Source organism: Chamaea fasciata, unplaced genomic scaffold (assembly GCF_029207755.1).
Source record: "Chamaea fasciata isolate MVZ Bird 193981 ecotype frontalis unplaced genomic scaffold, bChaFas1.0.hap1 SCAF_1, whole genome shotgun sequence".
Taxonomy (NCBI): domain Eukaryota; kingdom Metazoa; phylum Chordata; class Aves; order Passeriformes; family Sylviidae; genus Chamaea; species Chamaea fasciata.
Window position 1 is genome coordinate 108,493,802 of NW_027094086.1, and position 27,741 is coordinate 108,521,542.

The 27,741-nt window shown below is 40.0% G+C and overlaps 1 protein-coding gene across 1 annotated transcript in view; it reads left to right on the forward strand.

Moving 5' to 3' along the window:
- The window catches only part of TRAK1 (trafficking kinesin protein 1), a 102,301-nt gene that overhangs the window by 24,582 nt on the left and 49,978 nt on the right, over positions 1–27,741 (forward strand). Inside the window, exon 3 of the mRNA XM_066192980.1 lies at positions 12,300–12,494. Coding sequence (XP_066049077.1) covers positions 12,300–12,494 — 195 coding nt within the window. The remainder of the gene's footprint in view (positions 1–12,299; positions 12,495–27,741) is intronic.

A 27,741-nucleotide genomic window follows, 5' to 3' on the forward strand; every position in this document is an offset into this window, starting at 1 on the left:
CCCAGGTGACAAAAACAGTGTGATGAAAAATTTCCTGGAGCTGATGTCTGAGAGAGGGACAGCACCCTAAAAGCACCTTTCCCACTGAATTTGGTACTAAAGCACCATCCTAATCTCATAGGTGCTGAAGGTGAAGCTTTATGCAGGTAAATGCATTTTAATCAGAGCTGACTTCAGCACAGAAGAGCAAATGAAATAGGATAGTTCATCTATTTAAAAAAATTGTTTGTGAATGTTTTAAGAGTTATTATGAAAAAAGTGCTGGTGGAGGACATACTTTCCAAACACTAAACCGGAAAATTCACTCAGTAGCAGTTGCAATTTTTTTTTTTTTTTTGTTTTGTTATATTTTATTCTAGGTTTTGTTAGCAAGATTTAGGGGAAAAGACCAGTGTAGTCTGACTTCAAGTTTTCTACTGCTGTTGATTGTGGAGCTCCTGCAGGTAAATAGGCAGGAGACTCAAGCCCTGAGGTTGGTGGACAGTGGGGCAGCACTGTATGGAAGTGGCATGGTGCTGCTACATGTGGGAGGCACCTATCGTGTCCTAGTTGTTTTTCTTTCCCTTTAACTTTTCTTGCTGCTCTCATTCCTCCCAGAGTGCAGAGATAGGAGTACAGATGTAGCACCACCTAGTGTTCCTTCTGCTAGAAAGGGAATGGAAATGCTTTTCAAGGTCTGTCTTTTCTGTAATTGCAGTGCAGACTTGAATACTTTCGGTGAGATGTTGATGAAAACAGCAACTGGAGTTGGGGGATTTCTTCTCTAACACTACCCCCACCCCCCCATCCCATTTTATGTAGAGCAGGAATCTTGACATGAAAAAGCAGAGCATCACTGAATTGCCCAGTAGTCCCAATTTTATGAATTACAAAAGCCTCTTAGTCTGATTGCCTTTTTCTTAGCTGTTAGCTGCTGTCAGACAAATCCTGTCCTGAAAATGGGGAGTACCGTGGGGATGGAAGTCTGAAATATCACTGGATATTACTTTCGTGATAGCTGTCTGAGTACCAGAATATTTTTGTGAGGCTTTTTGGTTGTTTTTTTTTTCTTTTTTTTTCTCTTCAAATATGCTTAATATAGTTTTCTTAGACATCTTCATTAAGTTAACTTTGTCTGCCTTTGCATGTCTGAATACTCACTATTTGCACTGATTTTGGTATGGTGTACTTTGTAAGCGCTAACTGCTTAATATGCCTTGTAGGTTTCCTTCATCCCTCTCTGAAAAGGGAGGGCATGAATGGACTGCAATTTAAATTGCCCAGCTCCTTCATTAGTTTGCATGATTCATTTGTTCATTGTACTAGTTACTCTTACTAAATGCACGTAGGAGTGTGTTTTCTGGCTGTTCAGGACAGTTTCCTGAGGGCTGTTGAATTATTGGGAAATGCTCTGTGGTAATAACCTGTTCTGTGTCTTACTTTATTTGCAGTTAACACAAGTAGATTTTTTTTTTTTTTTGACTTCTAAAAACAAAGTTACCTTACTGGATGGGTGAAACAACGAAATGTCTTTTTTTCTCAGCAGGAAGGTGTCAGTGAGAAGAGTTGGTATTGTTTGACCTTCCTTGCTGATTGTGTAACTTGCACGTTACTGCAGTGACTGCAGTGGAAGGAGTCCTAACATCTAGAGAAAACAACTTTCTCTTGCTGTCAAGCCTCTTTCACACAATCTCCTAGCAGTGTTTGGGTGCAGAAAGTTTTCTCTAGGTTTTCATCCTGGCTCTATCCTTATTCAGGCTTTAAGTATGTTCCCATATGAAACAGAGATTCTGTTTTCTTCCACCAAATTACCATTTTTCATGGCAGCATCAGCCGACTTGGATAACTGACTGATCCTACAGATGTACTGGGGTCATTCTGACCATTTCTTTATGTAATAACTTTATTTTTAAAGATAAAAGATGCTTAGGGCCCACAGAATTTCCATTCCATTGTGTGTGTGTCCCCCAAGATGCATGTTTTCGTGTTGAAAGGCTGAATTTCTGTTCCATCTGTTTCAAGTGTGATAAAGCATGACTACTCAAAATTAATTCCATAGGGATTTAGATATTATGGGTTGTTGTGGGATTGCTTTACTGTTGTTATGCAGATGATGGGGAGAATGCTGTACCTGTGGCTGTCCTGTTCTCGGTGTGTGAGTTACCACCAGAAAGCATGTGCTTCCTATTCTGAGACTGTTCAGCAGGATGCTCTGGTTGGTTTTGGTGCCTGTTACAGGCCTGCTGTTTGACTTCTAAGCTTTAAATGATTAACAGTTTTGTATTGTGTCCTATTGTTAGAATCTCTCGGAGTTCTTTTGTGGTTACCTTTCTCTTTTAGTGGAACATAAGTTGCTCCAGCATTTGCTTCTTTTTCTGCTCCCGGTTTGAGGTGGGACTGCCATGCTTTTCTCAGTTATGTCAGTATGAGAATAGAGATGTATAATATTGCTTAGTGGAGCTGGAACTCAAGCAAAGAGCATAAGAAATTCTCTACTGTGTTGGACCAGCTGGGTCAGGACTATTTCTGACTCCAGAAACCACAGATACTGGATATGGGGATCGTGTACTCAGCTACACTCAGCAGTCTACTCTCAGCACAAGTACCCCCATCATGCAGAAGTATTTAATGTTGGAACATGTCCATAGCTTTTTCTTACCTGGATCTGCTGGATCTTACCCTGGAAGTTCATGGTTACTACTCCTATGTACAGTGACATCAGTCTTGCGGTTTCTATCAGTATTTGTCCTAGTTATCCAGGATTTTGGTGAATATCAGTTCTTTTTTTCCCCTTATGAAGTTATCTTCATGATCTTGAAAAACCTTCATAGCTTCTATACCCCTGCCTACTCTTCTCCCAGCTCTCTTAGTCTCTCCTTTAAATAAAGCTATGAGAATGTTGGTCCTTTCCTCAACCCATTTACTTTATTGTAAGTTATTGTCACCAGTCTCATCCTGTAAGCTCGACCTAGTTTTGGTCTCTTTTCCCTGTTTCCCTATACTCCTGTAAGCAGCGATTGCTAAATTCTGAACAATCTTCCTTTCTCTAAAGCATTCCGAAAATGCTAGTGCTGTTAACGTGAGGTAGCTCCTTCGGCAGGACTGGAACAATTTTGTGTGTCTGACTGTATTTCTGTCTAGCATATTCCGACAAAATGATCTTATTCTCTGTGCCTGCTACATCATTGCCTCTATTTTAAATTTTCTGTCTGGCTTTTGGTGCATTCTCAGTCAACTTCATGCAGATTCTCCCCCCCTCCCATCCTCCCCGCAGTTGCTTTCCAGCTCTTACCCTTTTCAAGTAACCTGGTGCTTTTTTCTGATTCCTCTCCTGTGTCAGGTTGTTACACTACCTCTTAATCTGTATCTTGGGCACATGTTTTTATTTTATCAAGGATTATCTTTTTTGTGGTTTGATGACATTTGGTTGGTTGGTTTTCCCTTAAGCAGAATTTTGCTGTGCTCCCTGTGTAGCCCTATTACTTATTGCTTCCTAATATGATTCATGTTTTTTAGTGTAAACTGTCAATTCCGAAGTCACTATGAAAGCAACTGTTGGAATTACAATTACAGTTGGAGCACAGTTACAGTGTGATATTTTTAAAAGCATTCTTCTTAGATTTCCCTTGTTTTGGGGGCACTTATCATTCCTAAATATGTACTTTATTCAAGGTAGGGGTGCATGAAAGCAGTAAGTGTTTATCAGTGTTCTGAGTTTGTTCTTTGGAGAAAGTACTGAAGGGCCAGTGCCTAGTAGATTTTTGGGGGGATTTCTTTTTGGTTTGCATTTTTTGTTTTCCCGTTGTGGTGCAGTGAATAGTCCAAGAAGACTGAATAGCTCCATTTGATTACTGGTGCATTTAAATATGTGAAAATAACTTTCCTTTCATAATTTAGTTCTATAACACATTATGTTTAGCTTTACCTTTCTCCCTCAATGTATGTGTGTGTCCATCATGAAGCAACATATTTTTCACTTAAAGTAAGCATCTGTAAAGAGCAGGCTACATAAGATTTAATTCTCATGTTTTGCTTGTGATTCTGTGAAAGCTTTGTTGACAGCCATTGTTTAGTGGCTGGCACATTTTGTAGCTGGGCTGAACAACAAGGAAAGGCAGGACAATTGCTTTTCAGGGTTTTCGTACTCAGTGACTTATCAATGGGTTTTTGAGACATTTGCAGTCTCTCTTGGCAGCTGGAAGATCCTAATGGTTAATGAATGTGTTTATTCTTACTGCTGCTGAACAGTGCATTGCCAGCATGCCTTTGGTACATGAATAGCTTTTGTTCTTACTCTAAAAGAATAGCCATAGTGGCAAAGTTTCCTTTTATTTTCTGTTTAATGTCAAAATCATCACCATGGGTGCATTTATCTACAGGGAGAAACATTTCCATTCTTTCATTTAAAGCAAAATTCATTTAAATTTATGGCATAGTGTACTGTAGGGTCCCAATAGTTTAATGGACCAAATCTGTCTCAGGTTTTATACCTAGCAAGAATACGTATGTAGGATGGAACCAAAGCAGGGAGGCTTCAACCTGGTAAATAATGGCATTCCTCACATTGAAACTGTACTTTCCAGGGGTTTCATCTTTGTTAGCTGTGACATTCTCAACTTTATCCTAGTCTTCAGCAGGTGTGTTTGGCCAAGCCAAAAAGAGATTGGCGTGGAGTCTTTTGTTTTCCCGTGGAAGCTGGGATTTTGTGCAGTTTTTTCTGTGTTCAGAGGCAGAAGAACCACTGCTTAAATGATTTTGGTTAAAGGCGTGGCAGGACTTGCAATTTCAAATCATATCATGCCATACCAGTTGAGTTAGAGAAGCTGCCATGACTGTTTGAAGAGTCTGAGTTTTAGAGGTATGAGACAGCTTTCATGTTGAAAGGATTTTCTTCCAAATCCTTGGCTTTGCAGCCAGCAGTGAGACTTCAGATGTATGAGGATGCTAAAGCTATCTTTCCCTTTGGACAAGTCAGTGAATTTGGCTTCTTTTTTTTTTTTTTTTTTTTCTTTGCCTGAGAAGCTAACCACTTGCTTTACATTGAAACACATGTCCTGAGTTCAGCAGTAGAATTTGAAAGACTTCAGTACAGTTAGCCACATTCTGGGCATCCTAGAACTGACATTGAACAGGAATATGGTAAATTCTGGGGTTTTGCCTATTGCTCTGTACATATGCATGTACTTGTTAAATAATGTAATTATAGACCTCAGTCAGTACTTAATGACTGTGTCTATGTGAGCCTATAGAACTTAAATAAGGATGACTACAGGCCATGTTTTCCTCTTCAGTAGCATAGGTAGCAGCCTAATTATGTGGTAAAACTTTCTTCCCTCTGCTTTTCATTTTTATGTGGATCTGTTTGTAGTGATAATGACAAGTTCATTCAATCACTGTCTAAATGGACAGAAAACCTGGGGAAGATGAGACTGTTGTGCTGTTCCAAGCAGCCAGGAAATATCTACTTTAACAACATTTAGAGAAAGATTATCCTTCTTGCTTCTGTCATTGGAATCTGGTTAGGCTTCTGAATATGTGGAATATCTGGAATATGTGGGTCTTCTGAAAAAGGAGAATCCTCATGGAGTCATGGCCTCCTGGCTGCTTGTTGATCTAGATTAGGTGACTAATTTCAGTGTCACATGGAGCAAAATCAGCAGTCAAAATGTTCTGGTTGTTTGGCATGGAATAGCCTCAACTTGATGAACTTCGATTTCTTGTGTTACATGTGGCTGGACTTTAGTCTCCATGCTGTAGCCCTTTTCTGCAGAGAACCTCACTTCTACTTAACTAGTACGGAGCCAGCAGTGGAAGTGACCCTTTGCAGGTATAGTGTGCTTTTTATTTTTTGGAATTGTTATTTACTGACTGTCCGTTCTCAAAGATTTTGAACAGAGGAACTTAGAAAAAACTCTGAGAGACTTAAGTGTCAAAGGTGAGTGTAATATGTGTGTGGGAGATAGGACAGGACTGAAAACCAAAGAGAGGAGTATGTGCCATGAAGTAATGTAGTAAATTTCTTTATTCTTCTGGCTTTCTTCGGAGAGTTTCCTTGTTTCTCTTTTCTTCTTTTTGTTACTGTGCTTGTATCTATTTCTCTTTCCTCAGCTGCCTCAAGAGCTAGTGACAAGTTATGATGTTTTAGTTCTTTTGCACGAAATGGAAGATTTGTATGAGAGTGCTACTGAGGCGTTTCTGTTTGCTTTTGGGGTTTTTTTTTTGTTTTGTTTTGTTTTTTTCTTTTGTTTGTTTGCTTTGTTTGTGTTTAAGAAGGAGAGGGTATTTAGACTGCCCCTCTCTGGCTGTGGGCTGAGCACCAGCTGCTGGGGTTTGATGCAGTGGAGTTTCCTGGAAGATGTTCTGGGTGAGCATGTGATACAGCCTGATGACCAAAGCTTGTGTTTTGAAGGTTGCCAAGCAGCCCAGCGCTTCCCTAAGCACACTCAGAGTGGAGTTGTTTTGCTGCACACACCAGTTCAGCTGTTGTTTCCCTTTGCTCAGAGGAGGCACTTCTGGTTAGCACAGCCGCTTTGTGCTGTTTGCAATGTGTTGGCTTCCATCAGGACTGCAACTCAGGGGCGCTGTGCTCTGGGAGTGATAATGTCTCTGGGTGGTTTTCTTGTGGTCTTTCTTGTGAGGACTTGTGTGTTCTGGCATGCCCCTTCTTGAGCAGAGCCCTGACCCTAGCATGGTTCGTGGCAGGGCTGGATTTATGAGTGATTGTTTTTTCCACTTACAGCAGTGGGCTGAAAATGGGAAACTGGCTGGTAAAATGTCCTGTGGGATTTGAGGGTTCGGGTACTAAGGCAGTTCTGCCGGCAGGTGGCAGTTTGTACTGCCAGCAGCTCCTGTGGGGACCTGGGAGTCTTTTAACCATGGGAGGCGAGCTCACGAGTAAATCTGTAAAACCGTGAAGATCAGGGATGGTTTGAACCAGAATGCAGACAGGCAGAAACTGTGTTTTATGTTCTTTGTGAGGACTGTACTGATAAGCTGTTTGCATTGTGTTTTAAAGGCTCCTGCAGATACCAGGCTCTGAGATTTGTCTGGTTCATTGTCTCTGCGTATTTTCTGTGTATTTTGGTGTGTTCTTTGTTGGCCACCACACTCCCCACGCCCTTGGCCCTTCTCACAGCTCTAGGTTCATTCTCTGAATTTATTGTTAGTTCTAATGTGAGGTTTGTGCTGAAATTGAGTAAGTGCTTCTTCTTTATCAGCCAAGCTAGATTTTTCTTTCCTAGAGTAAGATATATCTCTAGCCATAAACATATGAAACCCAAAAGCCTGGTAGGGAATAGAGCTTGACAGATGAGATGCTTTTAGGTCATCATGTTAATAGGAATGAGATTTTCAAAGCTGTCTACCTGTGGTTCATGTTGAACTTAGCTGGAGTTGAAGTTAGTTTGACTGAGGCTGAATTGCTTGTTTATGAGACGCTGGCATAATTCCACCTATCAAAGCAACACTGACGGCTAAGTATGTATGTAACTCTTCATGGGAAGTGACCTTATGTATTGCCTGGCTGTGTGAGTGCAGGATGCAGAGGACAGTGGGTGACCACCCCACACAATGCCTTGTGCTCTCTGTGTTGTTATGTGCAGAGGGAGGTAGGCATTCCTTGAGGAGTTGTGCTGTCTCCATACAGTCAGCTCCCATTGTTTAGACTTCTCACTCCATTTTCTCTGTGATCAACCCCTTGCTCATTTGTCAGCAGAGGAAAGATGTAAGTGTGCATCTGAAAATAACTAAGTGTACTCTTATCCTCACATGCACATGATTGTCCTGCAAATTATTTCTTTCTCTGTATGTGGAGATAAAAAGAAAAAAAAAAATGGGAGAAGGAGGAAGCCATTTTCCCACCCTCACTTCAGTCTCCACAGTGAAGAGTTAGTTTACTACATTTAGAGCATTATTTATGGACAGAGATGTGCCTAGAAGAAAGGGAACTGATGAAATACTCAAAGGTACCTAGATTAACAAGCATAATAAAAATTCCTTTAAGGAAATAGAAGCAAGCTGAAATAGCCATTAAAACTTGAGTGGCTGTCTTGAGAGCCATGTGGTAGAGAGGTTTAATATGTCCAGAAAGGGAAAAACACACTACCCAGTCAAATGCCAATATATGAAAAGATACCAAACAAGCTAGTAGGTAATCCATTAATAACTACCCAAGGGATACTGAAGTGGGAAGAAATATGCAGAAGAGAGCTCAGCTGGAGGGTTCTGCCTGTTTTGCATCTTCTTTATGCAAAGAGAAGATTAGAAACTGTAACAAGAAATTAACCAGGACAAAAGTCTTTGAAAACAATTGTTTTAATCTCATGTAGAAAAGAGCGAGCATGAGGAGGAATGTTGTCAAAAATTACTGGAAAGCAGACCTTCATTTCCTGAGGAAGAGGGCATGGAGAAATACATATTTGCAGCAAAAGAAGTGAGATGGGGTGTTTATGCATTTAGGCTAAGAAGAAACTAAAGCAGTAGAACATGTTACTTTTAAAAATAGTACGAAAGAGTGACATTTATTCATTTAAAAATATTAAATTATTTCTATGAAGTGCTGAAAGCTTTAGAGTAGCAAGAGCATAAGCAGAACCTAGAATCATCCATGCTTTTTTAAGTTCATAATTTATTAACTATTTAAGTTGGTTTTGATCTGGTTGTAGACATTGATTTCCCAAATGTGTTTTCCAGAAACCTGAAATTTGAAAATTGCTTAGATTACAAACCCCAGAATCCATAACAGCAACTCAAAAGTATTCAGTTCAGCTACACTTTGTTGTATCACTTTTAAATTAATTATCTGGTAATTGTTTTTAGTGTAAGGTGTTACGTTTTTCTCAATAAAATGAAGGTAGCAGCTAGGAGAAGAAGAAATGCTTTTCTCTGTGTTGGATATCAGTTAATCATAAATCACAATCACGGATGATGCCTTGGGTCTTCTTAGTAGGGAAGTTACTTAATTGTGTGTCTTTGCAGTTCTAATCAGAAATAATAAAAAGACATCTGTGGGAACACAATCAGGGTCTTATGAAAAATATACCTGGTGTTTGAGGATGGGGATTAGTATTAGTCTGCATATCTTCTCATAACAAATGTGTGCATCCCAGGAAAGGAAGGGGGGGGTGGGAGGGAAATGAAGGAGGAGAGATTGTGTAACGGTAGCACTGAGAATATTGCTGCGATTTAAGTGGTGAACTAATGTTTAGTCATGAACAAGTGTAATAATGGTGTCCTGTTTTTCTAAATAGGCAATTACATCAGAGTCTGTTCGTATTTCCTGCTGGTGTACAGATTTTAAAATTGCAGTAGAAGTTAATGACAACGGCATCATAATAGTGTCATAAAAAGTTTCCTTTCCAATTACTCATTAATATCTTTTCCAGTTATTGGGCCTTTTGAATTGCTTAGAATTGCTCAGGATTTATTATATGGTAGAGTAGAAAAATTGTCTTGGTTGACTCGTTTTCCACGATAATTCTTACTTCTTTACTGCCTGGCCTTCATATGCTAGTGGATTTTTTTTCCACAGTAAAACTGTATGGGGTTTTTTTTCCCCTGTGTGTGCATATATGAGGTTGTTTTTTTTTTTTTTCTCCTCACATTTTATTGGTCGCTTTCTTTGCATTCATTTTTCACTACTTTTTGGGATAAAACAAGCCAATTTATTTATCTGTAGAACTTTCTCAACTCATCTATACAGTCTGTTCCTTTCAGAATCCTAATAAAAAAGAGAAAGACACTAAAGGTTTGAATTTTTCAAAATTTTTATTTTTTGTTCCCAAGATCATCATCTTGGGCTGTGTAGATTCTTGCATTACTCTGAAGAGGAAAACTAACATTTCAGCCAGAAAACTCCCCCAAAACAACCCCAATGAAAAAAATCAATTCCATATTCTTGAGACTGGGAGCAATTAGATAATCCAAAGATAGATGTATAAAAGAAAATTCTTTTGTGTGTACATGTACACAGGGTTTTGAATGTCTAGTGGATGTCAGCAGGGTTCTTTTACAGTATCAGCTCTTTTCTGTACTCACATGGTGGCAGGCACTGAGGTGATGCTGTCAGGCATTAAAAAGATAGCCAGGGAAAAAGAAAGTTTGTGGTTACAGGCTGGCTCTTGTCTTTCAATGCATGGGGAGCAGATCTTGTTTCTCTGTGTAAGCCAGTAGTCCCTCTGAGAAGGTTACAAGGACCTCTTGAAATGATGCATGTGGAATGATTCTTGCATTGCACAGAGCTCTGTAAAAGCAGATGCATATGTGGGCATCTCACTGCAGGGAGGCTTGGAAGACACTCACATATCTACAACAGTTAGCAGAATAGTATGGATGAAGGCAGAGGAGGATAGCTCCTGATAGGTAATAGCAGACTCCTTGAACCATAAAGTACGACACAACTTTCCCAAGCGGATTATAGTTCCAGTCGTCAGGGTTTTGTAAAGTATGTAGGCAGGAGATTGACAGTATGAGTTCATCTTGGTATTCTCTGCTCTGTTGTCTGGTTGAATAGTGATGTACTTGCAATTTTTAGTGCTTGGGATGCTTTTGACAATATAATTTCTGGCTTAGAAAAGTAAAAACCAGGTAATTAACGATGTATAGGGAAGTATGTGTTACTTCCCCATTCTCTCCTTCCTCTCCTTTGGCAGAGGTGAGTTCCACAAGTTACAGTGGAATTGCAGGTCGACCTCAATCCAGCAGGAGTAAGTTTCTCTTACAAAAATTGGTCAGGAAGCAGCAAGAGCAGGGCTGCCTTGTAGGCACCTGACAGGATGGGAAGGGCACAGTCCTTGTTGGCACAGCCCAGTCCCTTTGTTCCCAAGCAGAGCACAGGTGCTGGCAGCAATGGTTCAAACCGACTCTCCAGGGGTCGATCATCAGACAAATACCAGCGATTGAGGAAGCCTGGATAATGAGTCAGTGTCAGCAGGGAGCAGAGCTGGGCACAGGCCTGCTTACAGCACTGCACAGGGCAGGACCAAGGGACTGGGGTGGATGTGGGGTTCCTGGCGGAATGTGCTGGCTGGGGACCATGATGAGCCTGGTCACGGCAGTGGAAAGGTACCTGGGAAGGTACTCAGGGCCTTGACAGTGTTTGCTGTTTACTCTGGAGTGAGTCTCAGCAAGAGTTGCAAAAGCTATGACACTGGTTAAAGAGGGAGCTCTGGTGCATTGCTCTTCCAAAAAGCCTTAAATAGCTCCTCCTTACTTTGTGTGTGGGGGTAGGGGTTGTGCTGGACCATGGTGTTTCCTCTTCATTCCACTGTGGAAATGGAAAATGTGCAGATTGGTGCACCAAGTATTTACTGAAAACATACTATGGGTTGCTCAGTTTCTTAATAAATATTTAGCATGACATTGTATTTAATTGTATATGATAATTAAACGTATTTGGAACTAGCATGACTGTTTTGGGTATCAATCCACTCTCAAAATTCTTCATTGTAATATAGGTTAGAAGGTAGCTCAGGAGGTAATCTTTTCGGACTTCTACTAAATGCAGGTCTTTCAGAGTAAGTGCTCATGGCATTTTTACTTTACTTCGAGACTCCCTGTGCCCTGTTTGACCATCCTCATGGTAAAAAAATTTTTACCTTGAATTTTTTTTTTTTTTTTTTGTGTTAAAACTTCTCAGCTACCTCTTGGCCTAAATTCAAAGCTCTGATTTTATTTGTAACATTTTTTCTGTTGTTGGCTGTCAGTATCCATTTTTAGAACTGTGAGCAAACCTGAAAATTTGTGAGCATGAGGGGAAGCAGCACAGAATGCAAGTCAATATAGTGTCAAAAGGTGCCCTGGAAGTTCCTGTAATCATATTTACCAGCGTGTCTTAGGTGTGAACTGTGACACTGTTTGCTATTGCAATCCTGGAATTCTGTTTCTTGAGAAAAATCTGCCAGCAGCAAGGGCAAAAAAATACAGCAGTACTAAATTGTCGTCCAAGACCAAGTTAAGGAGATATGTAAGTCTTGCAAGCTAAAAATGATCTGTGAAATAGAACATCAAAAATGTACATTCCTCTGTGCATCAATTCTTCATACTCTGGTTGTAACTGGCTCTCTATTCCCCAGCCTAACCCACTTATTCTTCAATAAATGTCTCTACTTCTAGAGGTGAGGCTTTTTGTCACCAAGAGAGCATGCCCTTGTGTTACTAGTAAATACGATATTTTGGGATAATTTGTGCCAGGCATATCTTCTAAACTTATTTGTATTGAGCTGTTATTTACATCTTGTTACCAAAACAAACTGAAGTATTTGCAAGTTTGTATGTACAGTACTCAAAGTAACTAACAGAGATTGTTCCCTTTCCTTTAACAGATGTGTGCAATAGTACCAATCTTCCCGAAGTTGAAATCATCAGTCTCCTGGAAGAGCAGCTGCCTCATTACAAGCTAAGAGCAGATACAATCTACGGTTATGACCACGACGACTGGCTTCACACACCTCTCATTTCCCCTGATGCGAATATTGACCTAACAACTGAGCAAATAGAAGAGACCTTGAAATACTTCCGTAAGTCAAAACTTCAGAAATTGTACTGAGAAACAAATAAAATGGTGCTATTTTTGTTACCTTCTTTGAAGTATCTGTGCAATTCTTTGAAAGCTGTGGAGAGCAAGAGAACAGTTTGTGATTTACTGCTTTGGTCTCTAAGATTGTGGTGGATAGAAAACTAAGGAAACATTTAATCGAAAACAGCCATTGCATTTGTGATTTGTCCATGCACCTTTCCACATTATCAAATACCGGAGAAACTGAAATACTTCTTTTTGCTTGTGATCTCTCTCAAAGAGACTGAAATTTCTGTATCTATGCAACTTAGAAAGCTTAGACCTCTTTCCATATCTACTTTTTTTGAATGTGTTCTCTGACACATTGCACTGTTGTCTGGTGGCACTATGTGCCAGCATCATAGAATGACATTAAATCATTTTGCTGCAGCTTAAGCTTCTAGAAAAGCCTTGTGAAGAACCAAACTCTGACCACTTGGTTGAGATGGTTTGTCCCTTCGTTCTTTCTTCTGTTCATATTCATAATATCAGACAGAAAAGTATTTTTGCCTAGGGGGAACATGAACAGAGTTGTGACCTTTGTGGTTATTCATTCCTTCGTTTGTGCCTGTAGATACTTTATCATGGTGAATGGATTCATGTCTGTCTGGTTTCTTCCACTGTGGGTATTGACTTAGGTGTGCAATTAGGAAGACTTCTGTGATTCATCTCAATGGCTGCTATGCTAAAGCAGTAGCAGTAGATTTACGTGGGTTATAGTAGTAGGTAGATTTAGGTAGACTTACTGAGGCACTGTAGAGCTCCAGAAGAGATGAGTTACAGGGCTCAGCACAAACCTGTGCAAAGATGGCTTCATTGCATTTTGAAGCACCTGAACAATCACTTTGTAAGGAACGCAGCTGCTAAAGAAAAGTATGAATACTATGAAGAGCTGAGTTCCTGATGTTCATGCTTCAATAAAGGGTAGGAGGTATTTTATTAGATATGTTACATATGTTCTCCACTTACCCCCAATCACACAAAAACAGCGGGAAGGGTGAGGAGACAAGCTGAAGTTGTTCTGTGGCATCAAGGGCACTACTCCTGGTTTTGTACCAGCCCATTAGTGCTGTAACAATGATGGCAGAAGCTGGCCTTAATAAGCATTTTGAAATGTAAGGTCTATATAAATATTTGAAATTCCAAGGTCTTTAGTAACCTGATTAGGCTTGTCTCACAAGTAAAATTGTCTGTGTGGGTGGACTGTTGCAATAACCATGGGAGAAATGTTTTGCTAGTGGGACAAGAGGCTCAGAAATCCCCATGGCAGTGTCTTTCTTCTTCCAGCTGAGATGATGGGTAGGTGTGTGACTGCTGGGGATGGATACAAAATACAACCTGTGCGTAGGATGAATTGATAGCAGCCCTGAGGAAAAGGACTTGGGGGTGTTGATTGACAGCTCATCCTGATCCAGAAATGTCCTCTTGTAGACAAGAAAGCCAAGTGTATCCTAGGCTGCATGGAAAGAAATGTAGTCAGCAGATCCAGGGAGGTCGGGGTCAAGGGAGGTTCTCCCCACCTACTCTGTCCTTGTGAGACTCCCACCTTATCTATGTGTCCAGCTCTGGGACGTCCAGTGTAAGAAGGATATGGACCTGTTGGAGCGAGTTCAGAGGGACACGAAGATGATCAGAGGGCTGGAGGACCTCTGCTGTGAAGACAGGCCAACAGAGTTGGAGTTGTTCAGGCTGGAGAAGAGAAGGCTTTCGTGAGACTTCAGAGCACCTTTCAGCGCCTAAAGGGGGATACAGGAAGGCAAGAGAGGGACTTTAAAGCAGGCCCTGTAGTTGGTAGGACAAGGGATAATGACTTTAAACTGATAGAGGGTCAGTTTAGTTATATAGAAGAAATTCTTTACTGTGAGGGTGGTGAGGCACTGGAACAGCTTGCTCAAAGGAGTTGTGGATGTCCTATCCCTAGAAATGATCGAGGTGAGGTTGAATGAGGCTTTGAGCAACCCAGCCTAGTTGAAGGTTCCCTGCCTATGGCAGGGTGTTTTGAACTAGGTGACTTCTAAAGGTCCCTTCCAACCCGAACCCTTCTATTATTCTCTGAAAATGAAGCTGCGAACAACAGAAAAACTAGATAGCATATCTGCCTGAAACTGTGAATACTTAACAATTTTATCTAGCTTTTAGCTTATAAGCATAATGCCTGCAACTTGACCATGTTGCTGTGGTTGTAGATTTCTTCCAATTGAGTGGCTTGAATGAAAAAAAAAAAACCTGAGTGTAATTCCTGCCACAGTGTATATTTTCTGTTTTTATTAGGAAATGAGTGCTTAAAAAAGAGGAAGCAAGCAAAGAGATCATTGATAAAGAAACATTTATTTCTAACTGCTTATGGGCAGATACTTGTGTATAGATAGTAGTTCAAGAAGTTTAAGCAAATTTGGGTCTAACCTTAGACTGATACCCTTGAAACTGACATCTCTGACTTTGCCCTTGTTCAGTTACTGTGAACAAGTCACAGGCTCCATCTATACATGAGAGTGGAAGAACATAATAAATTTACATGTTTCAAAATTATTGCATTGATTGCAAACACTGGTTTATGGCACAATGAACTAAAAAAGTAAAAATATTATTTAAGTAAGTTGGCAGAAAAATTCTGTGAATTATGCCACCACCACTTTGGAGAGTGTTCCAGGGTGTGACTGCTTGCACAATTTTCAGTGCTGCAATTAAACTGCACCTCTTCTACCTGTTTAGTTTATTTCAAAACCTTGATGAGGGTGTGAGCAAATACTGTATTTTGTCTCTTTGAAAGTTTGATTTTTCAATGACTTACGAAAATTTCCTTGCAGTTCTTTGGGTGTTGAGATTGGTGGTGGTTTATAACCTGTTGGTGGAAATGTGATGAGTTTCCCACTGTGTTGATCCATATAGCAGAAGAATCAGCAGTGACCCTTAGGCATATTGCTGTGGCTTGTTGGAGCAGATTTTTCTGCCTTCCTTTGACTTTTCTGAGATCCTCAGTCCAATTCACAAAGACTCAGAATCTTCTGGACCACATAACACGAGAGGATGGACTAAGGCTACTTAGCTCTCCTTTTTAATTAATTTTTGAAGATATTGGTTGAAAAATGAACTGTCAAATATCCAAGCATTTTAATTTTTTCATCTCTTTTTGTGGGGATTTCAGCTATAACACAGGTCAGGTGACGTGGAGAATTAGTTCTTAAAATTTAGTTTGCCATTGGGTAAAAAGTTGGGAGGAACTGAATAATATTAGGCCTACAACTGTTCTTTTACATTCTGGAACTCCAAAACACATCTTAGTTATTATTTCCTTCAGATGGAAGGCTGGGCCAGTTTTTGCCAGATGAATAAAATGAAACTGATCTTATCCTAAGGCATAATCAAATAAATTCAATGTCATCTGACCAGTCTCATTAAATTGTTGAGGCAGAATGTCTTTTAAGTAAGCCTAAATGAAAGTATGATGCAGCAAAATGACATTCCATCTCCCTGCTCCCAGATGAGGGGCAATCAAGCTCACTTTTAGCCGGGGGCTCTGGGGAGGTCTGTGTGAGGGCCAGGCCTAGAGCACAGCTCTCTGTGAGCACAGCTTCCAGAGGCAGTGAGCAGGCACAGCAGTCTGTGTTTTTCCTTGGCAACTTGGGGAGACAGGGCCCATCTGGGAACTCTGAGAAACTGAGGGTGCCCACTGCTGTATGTAAGGTAAAGGTGAAGTGAACCACAGGAATGTGGGCATCAGCAAGTCCTAGTGGCTTCTGAGAAGCTGTCAGCTGCTGTTGACCCACAGGTGTCCTCAGCCTTCTTTGGAGCTCCTGCTCATTAGAGACGGTCAGACACAGCCAACAGAGGTAGTAGTTTCTCTGGAACGGTGCAAAGAAGGAATCCTCATCTGGGTTCAGAATAACCTAGGTCTTCAGATGTGGCTGCAGTGTGCCACAGAGTGCATTGTTCAGGACAGGAGTACCTGTCACTCAGAGCAGAGACTTCAGCCCAGACAGAGCTTCAGATTGGGAAGGCAGCCCTCCAAGAGTCAGGTTGCTGGAAGTGCCCAGAGCTGCTCCCTATCCTGAGGTAGAGAGAGATGCCTTCTTTTATGCGGGAGGTGTGCTGCTGTGGAAAAGCTGTCACCAGGTGGAGAAGTTGAGAGGAGGTCAGCAGGCTGTGCAGCATCAGGGAGGGTGAGACAGAAGCAGGATCTAGGAGTGGCTGAGGCATCAAAGGATTCTGCCCCCATTCAGAGGGACCTTGACAGGCTGGAGCCATGAGTCAAGAGCAACCTTGTACTATTCAGCAGAGGGAAGTGCAAAGTCCTGCAGCTGGGAGGAACAGCCCCAGGCACCAGTAGATGCTGGGTTCCAGCTGTTTGAATGCAGCCTTGCAGAAAAGGACTTGGGGCATCCTGGTGGGTACCAAGGTGGATGTGAGCCAGAAATACTCCTCTGCTGAAAAGCAGACTAATGGCATCCTGAGCTGTGTTAGGAAGAGTAGTGCCAGCAGTTTGAGGCAATTGTACTTGATGTTGGTGAGGCCATGCCTGGAGTGCATGGTCCCATTCTGGGCTCCCTTATTCTATATTCCTTCAGTGTAATGCATTCCTTTCCTCTCCCAGGAAGCTGCAATTATGTCTCTCAGTGGGTTTTTTGCCTTGTTAGAAAAATAGGTCATAAGCATGCAGCTGTAATATTTTTGTCTAGCCAATCAAGCATGGTATTGAGCTCAGCTTCATTTTACAAATGTTTTTGCTGTCTCCACAAAAAATATAACAAATAAAAAGGAGGAGATTGTAATGTACCTTATTTCCAGCTGGTAAACAGTTTGCGTAATTTGTTTCTTTAAAACTTTATTCTCGATTTTCTTAGTTCTTGATAGGAGTCTATTCTCTTAAATGTCTGGCTCTTGCTATTATGATCTTATTTACAATGTTTAAGTGTGCTCAGTGATACCTTAATTAAACTACACAGCTGGTTTTGCAGGAAGGTTGCCGAAGACATCAATTTTGATTTTATACAAATGCAAAAACAGTGCTCTCCAGTAATTATCTGGGGGAAGGGAGAAATAATCCTTTCATGTGGAAAATAGCTTTTTGTCATTAAGTACTTTAATTTCATCCAACTGTCCCTGTCTCATGTTAAATAATTTTGTTTCAGTGGGAGGAGGGCTGCCCCATCCGTAGGAAACACTTGTACTATTTGGAAGCTCTGGATAGTCATCCCAGTTTGATGAAGAAGAGTCAATCAAATCTGAAGCACTCGTTTTTCTAAATACCAATTCTGAAAGCTGCTAGTAGTAATGCCCTCAGTGCTCTAGGTTTTACTATGAGTTCTACTCTTTCCGCGTAAAACAAGACTCCTTGCTAAGTAAAATACTAGACTGGAATAAATCACTGTCTTAAGTTGCAGAGTTGTTTGCCCTTACTAAATGTGTAGTCACAGGATGACTCCTATTCAGTGTTCTTTTAGAAGGTGAAAACACCACTAACTCTTCATTTCAGTAAATTATTCCAGTTTAGAAATAAGTGTGACAGTCCATCCTTGGAAATCTGTTGGGCTTTTAAATATGCCTGCTTTGTCAGTTTGCAAAGTATGTGCTGTGGCAGTGCTTGACTGTGATCAATATGCATGGCATAGTGGTGGCCTGTACAGCTACTGCTCTAATAAAAAAGGACTCCAGATGATGTTAATGGGATGGGCAACTTTATCCTGAGTGGTGGTGACTGTACTGGTGACTGTAGAAAACCATGATGCGATATGGTGTTTAATTATCTGAACCATCCTGAGGCTGTAGCCAAGAGAGGAAATGTGACCCAGAGGTGATCAAATTGGAGGTAATCCATTGCAGCTGTCATGGAAATACTCCATCCAACTCCAGTGTTGAATTTCGAAGAGCATCATTACAAAATTGTAAAAGGTTTGGAGAAAAAGGCTCAGAATGACTAAGCATGAAAACATAGGATTTATACTGACATGCTATGTAATGACATCCTTTTAAGACCTTATTTGTCAGCAGAGATGACTTGCTGTTGCATTGCACCCTAGCAGCACAGTGCACTACAGTCTTGAGTATGCTGCTGGGGTAGATGAAAGTGCCTCTGTCAAAAATTCTCTTCAAACAAAGGGAGGGGTTTGTGTGGTTTTTATAACCTGGGTAATTTAGGCACATCAGTTTAATGTTGACCTACGACATGGATTTATTTCAGCAGAAAGGAAGAAGAAGGCTCTTGAGCTTTTCAAGCCATCTTTTCTGACTAATGAAACCCCTTTGTAACCACAGACTTAAGGAATGCTTAGTCTAGCTGTTCACAATTGGCTACCAGAATTCTTTATCAATCTGTATGTTTTGCCCTGTGGAGAACAGATAAAAGGGGAGGAATTTCTTTACTTAGAAGTAAGCGTTAAAAAATAGAACGCAGTTTAGCAGCTGAAAGGGAATGCTGAACAAATGTCAAAAACTGTATTTAGGTTTGAAATAGGAAGATGCAGCTTCCTTGTAGTCAAAGACCTATTACCCTAAATCTTTTTTTAGCCCCGTTGGATATGAACTTTTAGGTAAGTAATACATTAATACCCCAACTGAATGTAGCGTTGCAATGCAGATATTGAAATATGCAGAGGTTCAAAGTTTGTAGAATCAGTCCACCTGAAAAATGTACTGTTCTGATAAGCTTACTATAAAATGAATCTGATACACCCCCTGTAGGGAGGAAAAGTAGGGCTGCAGACGTTGAAAGTAGGTCCTGCAAGCGTGCAACTGCTTTGTCAGCTTGGTCACAAATTCCTGTTCAATTTGACAACCCTTCCAGCTTTATAGAGTACAATTCCCCATGTAATTGAAGGGATGCTTGGGAGTGGATACCTGGATGTATAGTACACTGTCTGCCCAGGGTTTTTGTCTTCATGCTGGGAAGATAATACACTTATTCCATATTTCCAAGTCTCTTGAGAAGTTCTAAAATCATTTGGCTACATAAGTGCTTTTCTTCACAGAAAAGTAATGCCTTTCTGAATTACAGCAGTATGATTCCAATCAGATCTGTGAAAAAATATCAATGAAACAAACAAACAAACTAAAAAGCTCTAAGCCCCTGCCTTGAACTATTTTTATCCTGTCTTATTGAAGGGGAGTGTGTGTGCTTTGGGAAGGGCAGTGAGAAGAAAATTCTAGCATGTTGAATATTTCCTTTGTTTAAAATGTCAGCAAATGAAAAGGAGATTGTCCCTGCAGCAATTTAAGGTGGTAGCCAGTGTTAATTCTTTCTATTTTAAATGCTTATTTAAGAACATTACCAGACTGAAATTACCTTTTGGACAAAAATAATACAAGTGGAACAAATAGATTATATGCAGAGCAATTGAGTTGATGTTGCCATAGGAACCTTTATTTTTCTCTGGCAGTATTTTAACAGTGTAGCCTTAATTACATTAAATAGCATGTGTAGTTTTTTCCTTGTGAGTATTCATAACTGAAACTCTGCAAGACTCAAAGCTACTGCAGTGATAATTTCTTACACCCAATAGAGCTGAAATACTGATGTGGTCAAGAAACCAAAGCATTTTCCTCTGCATGGCTTGACTATGCCTTACTTATCTCGGTTCCAGTAAAGCAAAGTGGTATAGAAAAAGTGATAACTTTGAAGAGACATGAGTGAGGGTGAAATTAATAGATATCTGCAAAATCATGACTGATTGAAAAGGAGAGATGGACTGAGCGTTCAGATTTCCAGAGCTGGAAATATCAGATTAGGTTGGTAAATGTGAGTTGCAAAGCAAAAGGTGAGGGGTTTGTATATCTTGAGCAGTAGATGTGTGGAACTGCTTGCAAGAGAATGTTAGAGATGCTAAAAATGTATGTGGGCTCAAGAACAGAGAGGGTAAGTCATTAAAGAATTGCTAAAAGTAGCAGAAGCTGTATCTGTCTCAGGCTGTCTCTGAAGATGAAGAAGTTAGAGCCTGGGAGGGCAGTCTTGGGAAATGCTGGACAGTTCTCTTATTGCCTGCTCACGGCTATTCTTGTGGATGGAGTCTTTGGCCAGGCAGACACCAAAGACTTTCCTGGTCAGACCCAATATGACCTTCTGTCTTAATTTACTGGAGTAGGTTGTCACAATCTATCCCAGTGCTTCTACTGATGTTTGCAAAGCAATAGAGTTTCCTAAAAGAAAGGAAGAAATGGGTGAGGACTGTGTACTGGTTATGAACAAAATGGGTGTCAGTCCACTTGGTGTCTGCACCTGCACATATTCAGACATACTTTTTGAATGGCTGTGTTTGATGACTTAATGCCATCTGTTCCTCAGACAGGTTCTCTCCTAATAGCTTAAACACAATCTTATTGGGGGCTGCAAAACTATTTTCTTCTATTTCCGAAACACTGAACAAAAACATTAAGTTATTCTGGATGATGACCTTCAGCATTTTTAGGAATAGTGAAAATTTGGCCTAACCTCTTGTCTTCAGCTATGAAACTTAGATGCATGGGAAAAAAAAGGAGAGGGGGGAGTTGTTCATGGAGAAGGCAAAAAGTAGAACCAGATTAGCATTTTTTTGCAAGGAGAAATGTTTTGCTGCCCTGATTCTGCTGATTCTTTCTTTTTTTTGTTTGGCATTTCTCAACAGCAGGATGCAGAAAGGGTTCTATTATATCAGACCAGAATAGTGTAACAAAGCAGTAACATGGTTTCATTTTCCGTGGGGAAGGCAGGCTTTTATCAAACTGTGTGGAGGAGAGTAGTAATGTACTAGATTTTCATTATTAATGTACCTCATGTCCCCAGTGAATTGCAACAGTGTGATGCTGTTGTTCTGTGAGCAGTAGCAATGAGTTGTATCATCTTTCTTAGCAACGATTTTTGTTTCCAGTATGGAGGACTCCTTCTAGCCTGTAAAGCCAGAAACAGCAAAATGCATTTTCTTCATCTCTGCATCACTTTTGGAGCCAGCTCGTCTCCATGGCAACACATTAGTCTGAAAGAGATGTGGAGACTGGGGAGGAAAGGAATGAGTTAGAGCCAGCCGGGCGGTGGTGTGTGTCCCCAACGTCAGCGCATCAGCCTTTTGATAGGAGGATTTTGTTAACGCCCATCCAAGGCTCCTGTGCAGAGCTTCTTTATTAGAGGAGCTGCCAGGGCTTCTGCTTCCTTTCTGCATCCTTTTTCTTTTTTTTTTTTTTTTCTTCTTCCAAATACGCCCTCCACACCCCCTCTTTTATTTTAGTTGCGGCCTCAGTGAAGATGTGCAGCTCATTTTCAGCTTCCCGTGAGCTGCCTTGTGCTCTGGCATTTTGCAAAGGCAGGAAGGCATGGCTGCATTTCACTTGACCTTAGCAGCGAAGTGAAATCTCCTGTATGTCACTGAAGGATACTGACTATGCAGAAATTCATTGAAGCAGATTATTATGAACTGGACTGGTATTATGAAGAATGCACGGATGGTAAATATTTCTTTCTAGTCTCTTGTTGCAGAATTTGGAGCTTGTAAGACCGGAGCATCATTATTCAATAATTTTAAAAAGTAAATACCCAGAAAAAGGCAACACCCAGGTGTAGCAGAGATGCCTGCACCTCAGCATCTCTTGTGAGTGTGCTGCAGGAGACTCTGCTGTATAGCTTTTTCCTCTCTGAAGGGAGTGGCAGAGCAGCATATGCTCTGTATGAGCTGTCTTTGGGCAGGGGAAAGAATATTTGAAAAGCTAACTATCTGTAATAATTGAGGTGAATTTACTGACAATAAGATTGATTATTGGTTCAAGTTTCAAGTCTGTGTTTTTTCTGCATTACCAATATTCTGTAATATGTATATATTTGATACGTTAGTAGGCAGTGCATGTTTTCTCTTTGGTTATTTGTCTGTGAAAGACATTAAAAATGTGGATTCTTAAAAGTGAGCAGGTTAACTTTTTGAACTGGAAGAATGATAAACTCTGGCAAGCAATATCTTTTGTGCCATTTGCAATTTTTATATAATGTTTGCTAGGGTGATTATTTCTGTATCAGGACAGTGTTTCATCAGGCATCTGATAGAATGCACACAAGAAAGGGTAAGGAATTGCTGAAACTGTATTCTCTGCAGCAAGGAAAAAAATCAAGATCCTTTATTGATGGCACTCTGAAGCAAAATGCAGCCCTTGGGAATGCAGAAGTTTTATATGGATTTTATTCTGGTTGGAGAGCTTAGCTTAAACAAGGCAAGCCCAAGATCACAGTGAAGCAAAGCACAGAAAGCAGGAAGCAGTGTAGGCCCAGGGGGTAATGTATGTATGTAATACACAAAGATATTTCTGTGATAGTGCTCTGATAACAGTATCAGAGGGGATGTGAAGTGTAAAGTTAAGGGTGACAAAATTTGAATGGTTTTTTATGGTCTTTTGAGTGTTATGTGCCTCCATTTGTTTCTCAGTACTAGATTTCAGAACTGAATGCAGTTTCAGAAGCTTGTTACACTTGAACTTCTCTTATGATTAATTGGTTACTCCTGTCCAGGTGTTCAAAGAGAGAGGTGCATATTTATTTGAGAGATCTGACCACTTTAAGTTGGATTGAATCCATTATGTAACCTTTATCCTCTAGGTTTAACCCTAGTAAATACTGTAGCATCTGATTAATCTGCATGATGTAACAGCCTGAGTTGGCCTGCTTTTAGAAGCTTAAGAAACAGACCAGTTGTACAGTGGATAGAAGCTTTCCCCAGGTTAAAGTTCCCACAGGTAGAATTTTTTTAAAATTTATTTTCAGCTGGTCATTTTTATGATCCTTTGTCTGTCTGATCATAGTGTCATATGGAAGGATGGTGTGCCTGAACGTCTGAGCTGAGAGCTGATCTGCTCACCCATTTTGTCTTAAGCTGCGTGCTGCATTGGAGAAACTGTGGGAGTTCCATGGCTATGGAATTAGCAACAGATGTTGGGCAAACATTTAAATACGTTGTGGGATGAGGGCTTCAGGTGCACAGTAGTGGTTGCTCGGATTCTGGGCTTACAGGTTTTCCTGTCAGTGCTGAGGCCCTGCCCAGAACACTTCTTCCATGAGCTGAGATCTTCGGAGTCAGCTGGTGTTTATGCTGGCTGTGTGCTTGAAGTATTTAGGAAGTTCTTCCCTAAGAGAAAGAACGGTTTAATGTCTGATAGGGAAATATTTCTCCAGCAGGTAAGGCATAATGGGTTTTTTGCATTTTTTTATTACTTTTTTTTTTGAATTAAAGTATTAGTTTTTATATGATGAAGGGTAGTGCTGTCAGTCCTGTCTCACCATCTCAGATGACCAGCAGTCACAGAGGGTTCAGAGAATTTCATGGGATTTAGCTTTCTTTTGCTTCTTTGAGTTCAGGTGTGTGTGAGAAACGAAGATTTTAGAGATGCAGTGGAAGGCACAGTCTTTGGCCTTAGATACTGGAATGTTCATTTGGGTTTAAAATAGCGTTGGCATTTACCCTGGACAGAGAAAGGTATTCTGATTGTGGTAGCAGACAAAAGGCATCATTTTAGTAGATAATAGAGCTTTTTCAAAAACCTGAAGCAGATGACGTATTACAAGAGATGCCTGCCTCTTGATTGTTTTTTTTTATATTTTTCTGCCATGTGTTTGTTGATACCAGAATCATTTTCCTGAGATTCTTTTTCCATTCAGTATAGTGAACAAGGCAGTTGCAGCTTAGCTGACCTGTTCTGAATATCTATTTTAAGACAAATTGAAACACAGTTAGAGCGCCAATTTCTCTGCTGTATATGGATTCTCCAGAGCTCAGATGTATGTGTGCGTTCGTTTATGAATCCCACACAGTTCATCCTTTATGAATAAATATAACATTGGAAAATAGTGGGTGGTACATTAAAACTAATAGGAATCTTCACAAGATAACATCTTGCAGAATTATTTTTCTGATGAAATTGTTCATACATTCTTTGTCAGAGCCTCTGGAACTCAGATTTCCATTTAAAACACATGACTTCATTTGGTTTGCTTTGTTTAATAATTATTTTAACAGCATATGGTTTCTTGTTCTTCAAAGAAAAAATCTGGTCTAAAATTATATCAGGATGTAAGGTTTTAATGCTATTATTTAACTTAATAGGTAAAGAAGTGACTTGCTGTGATCTTCACTTGCGACTTCAAATGTGATGAATTTCTGTACTGACTGACAGTAATGTCTTCAACTTGCATTTGGTGGTGGTATTTTTCTAACAGCTTGCAAAAGAAAAAACGCACAAAATTTACCATTTATAAGTCTTGATAAAGACTTTCTAGGGTTAGAATAATTAGTGAATTCTTTTACATAAGGTCCTTTACAGAGTTTATTTTTGGTAGGAGTAGATGCAAATAGACAATAAAATGTCCCACTCTATTTGAATCACTTGTGTTAACTAATGTTACAACAAATTGAAACTTCTATAAATAACTACTGCACTGTGCTTTTTACATACACTTTCAAATATAATATGAGTGACACTTGTCACCTTACTTGGTGTTAACAAAGTATATTGTGTAGGTGGAATGTGGAAGGAGCTGAGGCTGTACTTGAGTAGGAAAGTAGCTATTTTCATAACAGACTTGGACAGAACCAGTGATAAAGAGGAAAAGCTGAAACTTTTCTACTCTTATTTTGAAAGATAACAGTATAAAAGTTTAGGTTCATCTAAGTGTTTTTTTTTAATAGAAAAAAATGCATTTATAAAATCTTACATGCAACTTGGGTGAAAAAAATTAATACTAATCCCCCACCAACTACCAAACAAGTTAACAAAAAGATAGGTATATATCCATAGAAATTTTTATGAATATGCTTGTTCCTTGCCTCTCTCTTAGTGAATATTTTTCTAAAAAACAATGCTTTCTAGAGAAATCTAGACTGACTTTAGAGCAAATTACTTTTCTTGTGATTTCTTCCATTACTTGTTTATTTCTACCTCAACTGTTTATAACAATGCATGAGTTCAGTTGCCTATGATTCCAGATGGCTTTGTGAATGTTCAGGTGGATCTTTCCTCCTCTTTTGATTTGCCCTGAGTTTTTGGAATTTTTTTTGTGGAGGAAATGGTGCCTTTCCCTTTCTTCCCCTGCAGACCCACGGTGTGCCTGGTTTGTTACACATGCTGAACCTTCTGACCACTTTGTTTGCCTGAGCCACTCCATCTTGTTCCAGCATTCCTTCCTGTATTTTCTTCCCACTCATGTTGAAATGTTTTTACCACCTGTTACGTTTGCAGTTATTGTTTAGAGCTTCTCTCCTCTATTCTATTTTCCACTCCACTGGTACAATTATCAGTAAGCTCACTAACTTTCTTTTTAACAATAGTAGACAATGTTACTGCTGGTTCTTCTTGATCTCTTACTGATGATTACTTATTGTTGCTTTGCTTATGTTAGTGTGGTGATCATCTCCCTCATACATTGGCCCCTTTTATGTCTATCCCTGTGGACAGAATAACCCTGGTGTTGCTCAGAATCTCAGTGGATGCTGGCACTGGATATGCTAGTGAAATCTGGGAGAGTCTTATGAATGCCCTTAGCATGCAGTTTCTGAAACAGCCCTTGCTCTATAGGTGTGCGGCTGAAATGCTCATTCAGGTTGATCTCGTTGTGCTCCCATGCCTTTTATCTCTATACATGATAAATATAGTTGAACCTTGCTTATATTCACATAACTGATGATACCATTTTCCTGGTTTACTGCTTTTTGCCATGCCACATGTTTCTTTGCTTCTTCATTGACCCCCTGTTCTTTATCAAGCCACATAAGGCAACACACATTGCAGGATAGGGATATTTTTTATTCTGTTCAACTGCTGAGTATCCAGATAAGTGTTTACCCATTCATTCCATTTCTTTCCCTTTCTGCAAGAGTAACATGCTGTCCTTTTGGTTGAGTGACAGAAGATATTTTGTGTGGGATGTTGAAAGAGTGGGAAAGATGAAACCTGTAAAAATTTGAACAAACTTAACTTTGCTTGACTGTACATATTAACAGAAAGCAAACATCCAATAACCAATTTATCTCCCTCCCTGAAGAACCCACCCGAAAATGCGCACATTTCTTTGTCAGCATGTTTAAATCCAAGTGCTGCCATTTCATCTGCTGTTTTTGGACTTGTTGGCTTACAGATAATCTCTTTGTTCTAGATGCAGCATGGTTAGTAACAGTTAATTGTGCAGAAGTTAGATATTTTTATTGATAAGGGAAAACTAAAATTATTTGAATGCATTGGAGTTCCTTGGAAATAATGAGTCAGGATATGAGGGTTTGTTTGTATTGTGTCCAGCCTCACCCTTCTTTAAACTAGCTTCTCATTTGGGTGTTTCCTGTTTCATGGCAGAGCTGCTGAATATATTCTGTGCCTCAGTGCAGCCATTGTACTGGGAGTGTGCTTGGAGCACTGCAATCCCCTTAACAACCTTCCTGACAGGAGGTAAAAGTCTTCAGCTGCTAATTCACAGTGGAGATTGCAGCAAATACACCAAATTTGCTTTGCTGTGGCAACCCTTAAAAAAGAATCTTCATTCCAGTGTACTCTTAAAGTCCCTTAGTATGTGTGTACAGGAAATATAAAAAATCTCTTTTGAATCTCTCCAGATTAGATTGTATATTTTCAGAATGGAATACCATGTAGCTTTTTTTTTTTTTTTTTTTTTAATCCATGGTTGCCCATTGTTTGGTTTTTGTTGGAAACCTGGCTCTTAGTCTTTAGCAAGTAAATGTTCCTGCCACTGCTATGGGGTTGTAATGGAGAATACATGAAAAATGAGTTGATAGTGTGAGGGTGGGGCATACATTCCTATGCCACCCATTATTGCTCCAGCTTTTATCATGTGCTGGTATCAAAATTGAAATTGCAACATTCTCTCTCAGCTTTTGAACGTCAGAGTCCTTCTGTGTGGCAGGAGTTGATATTAGTCACAGTTCAGAAGCCAGCTTGTGGGAATGTTCAATTACTCTCCTTATGTTGTCTTGTGTTTTGGACCGCAACATGCCTCCTTTCGGTGTGTCCTTTATAAACTAGATGGTTAGCTGTAGTTGATGACTTGTCGGGATTATTAAAACCACAGCATGTTTGGCAGAGGTGGACTTTTCTGTCCCTAGGCTTTAAAAGGTGCTTCCTGCATTCTTTTAATATGACTTACTGTTTTGGTTACTTTCTCAATTTCCATTTTCTAATTATTACTGAATGGTCACTGAATGTCAAGTAGGTATTTAAGACCCCGATGTCTGATTGTAATTAAAGAGTTGATTCACTGTTACAGG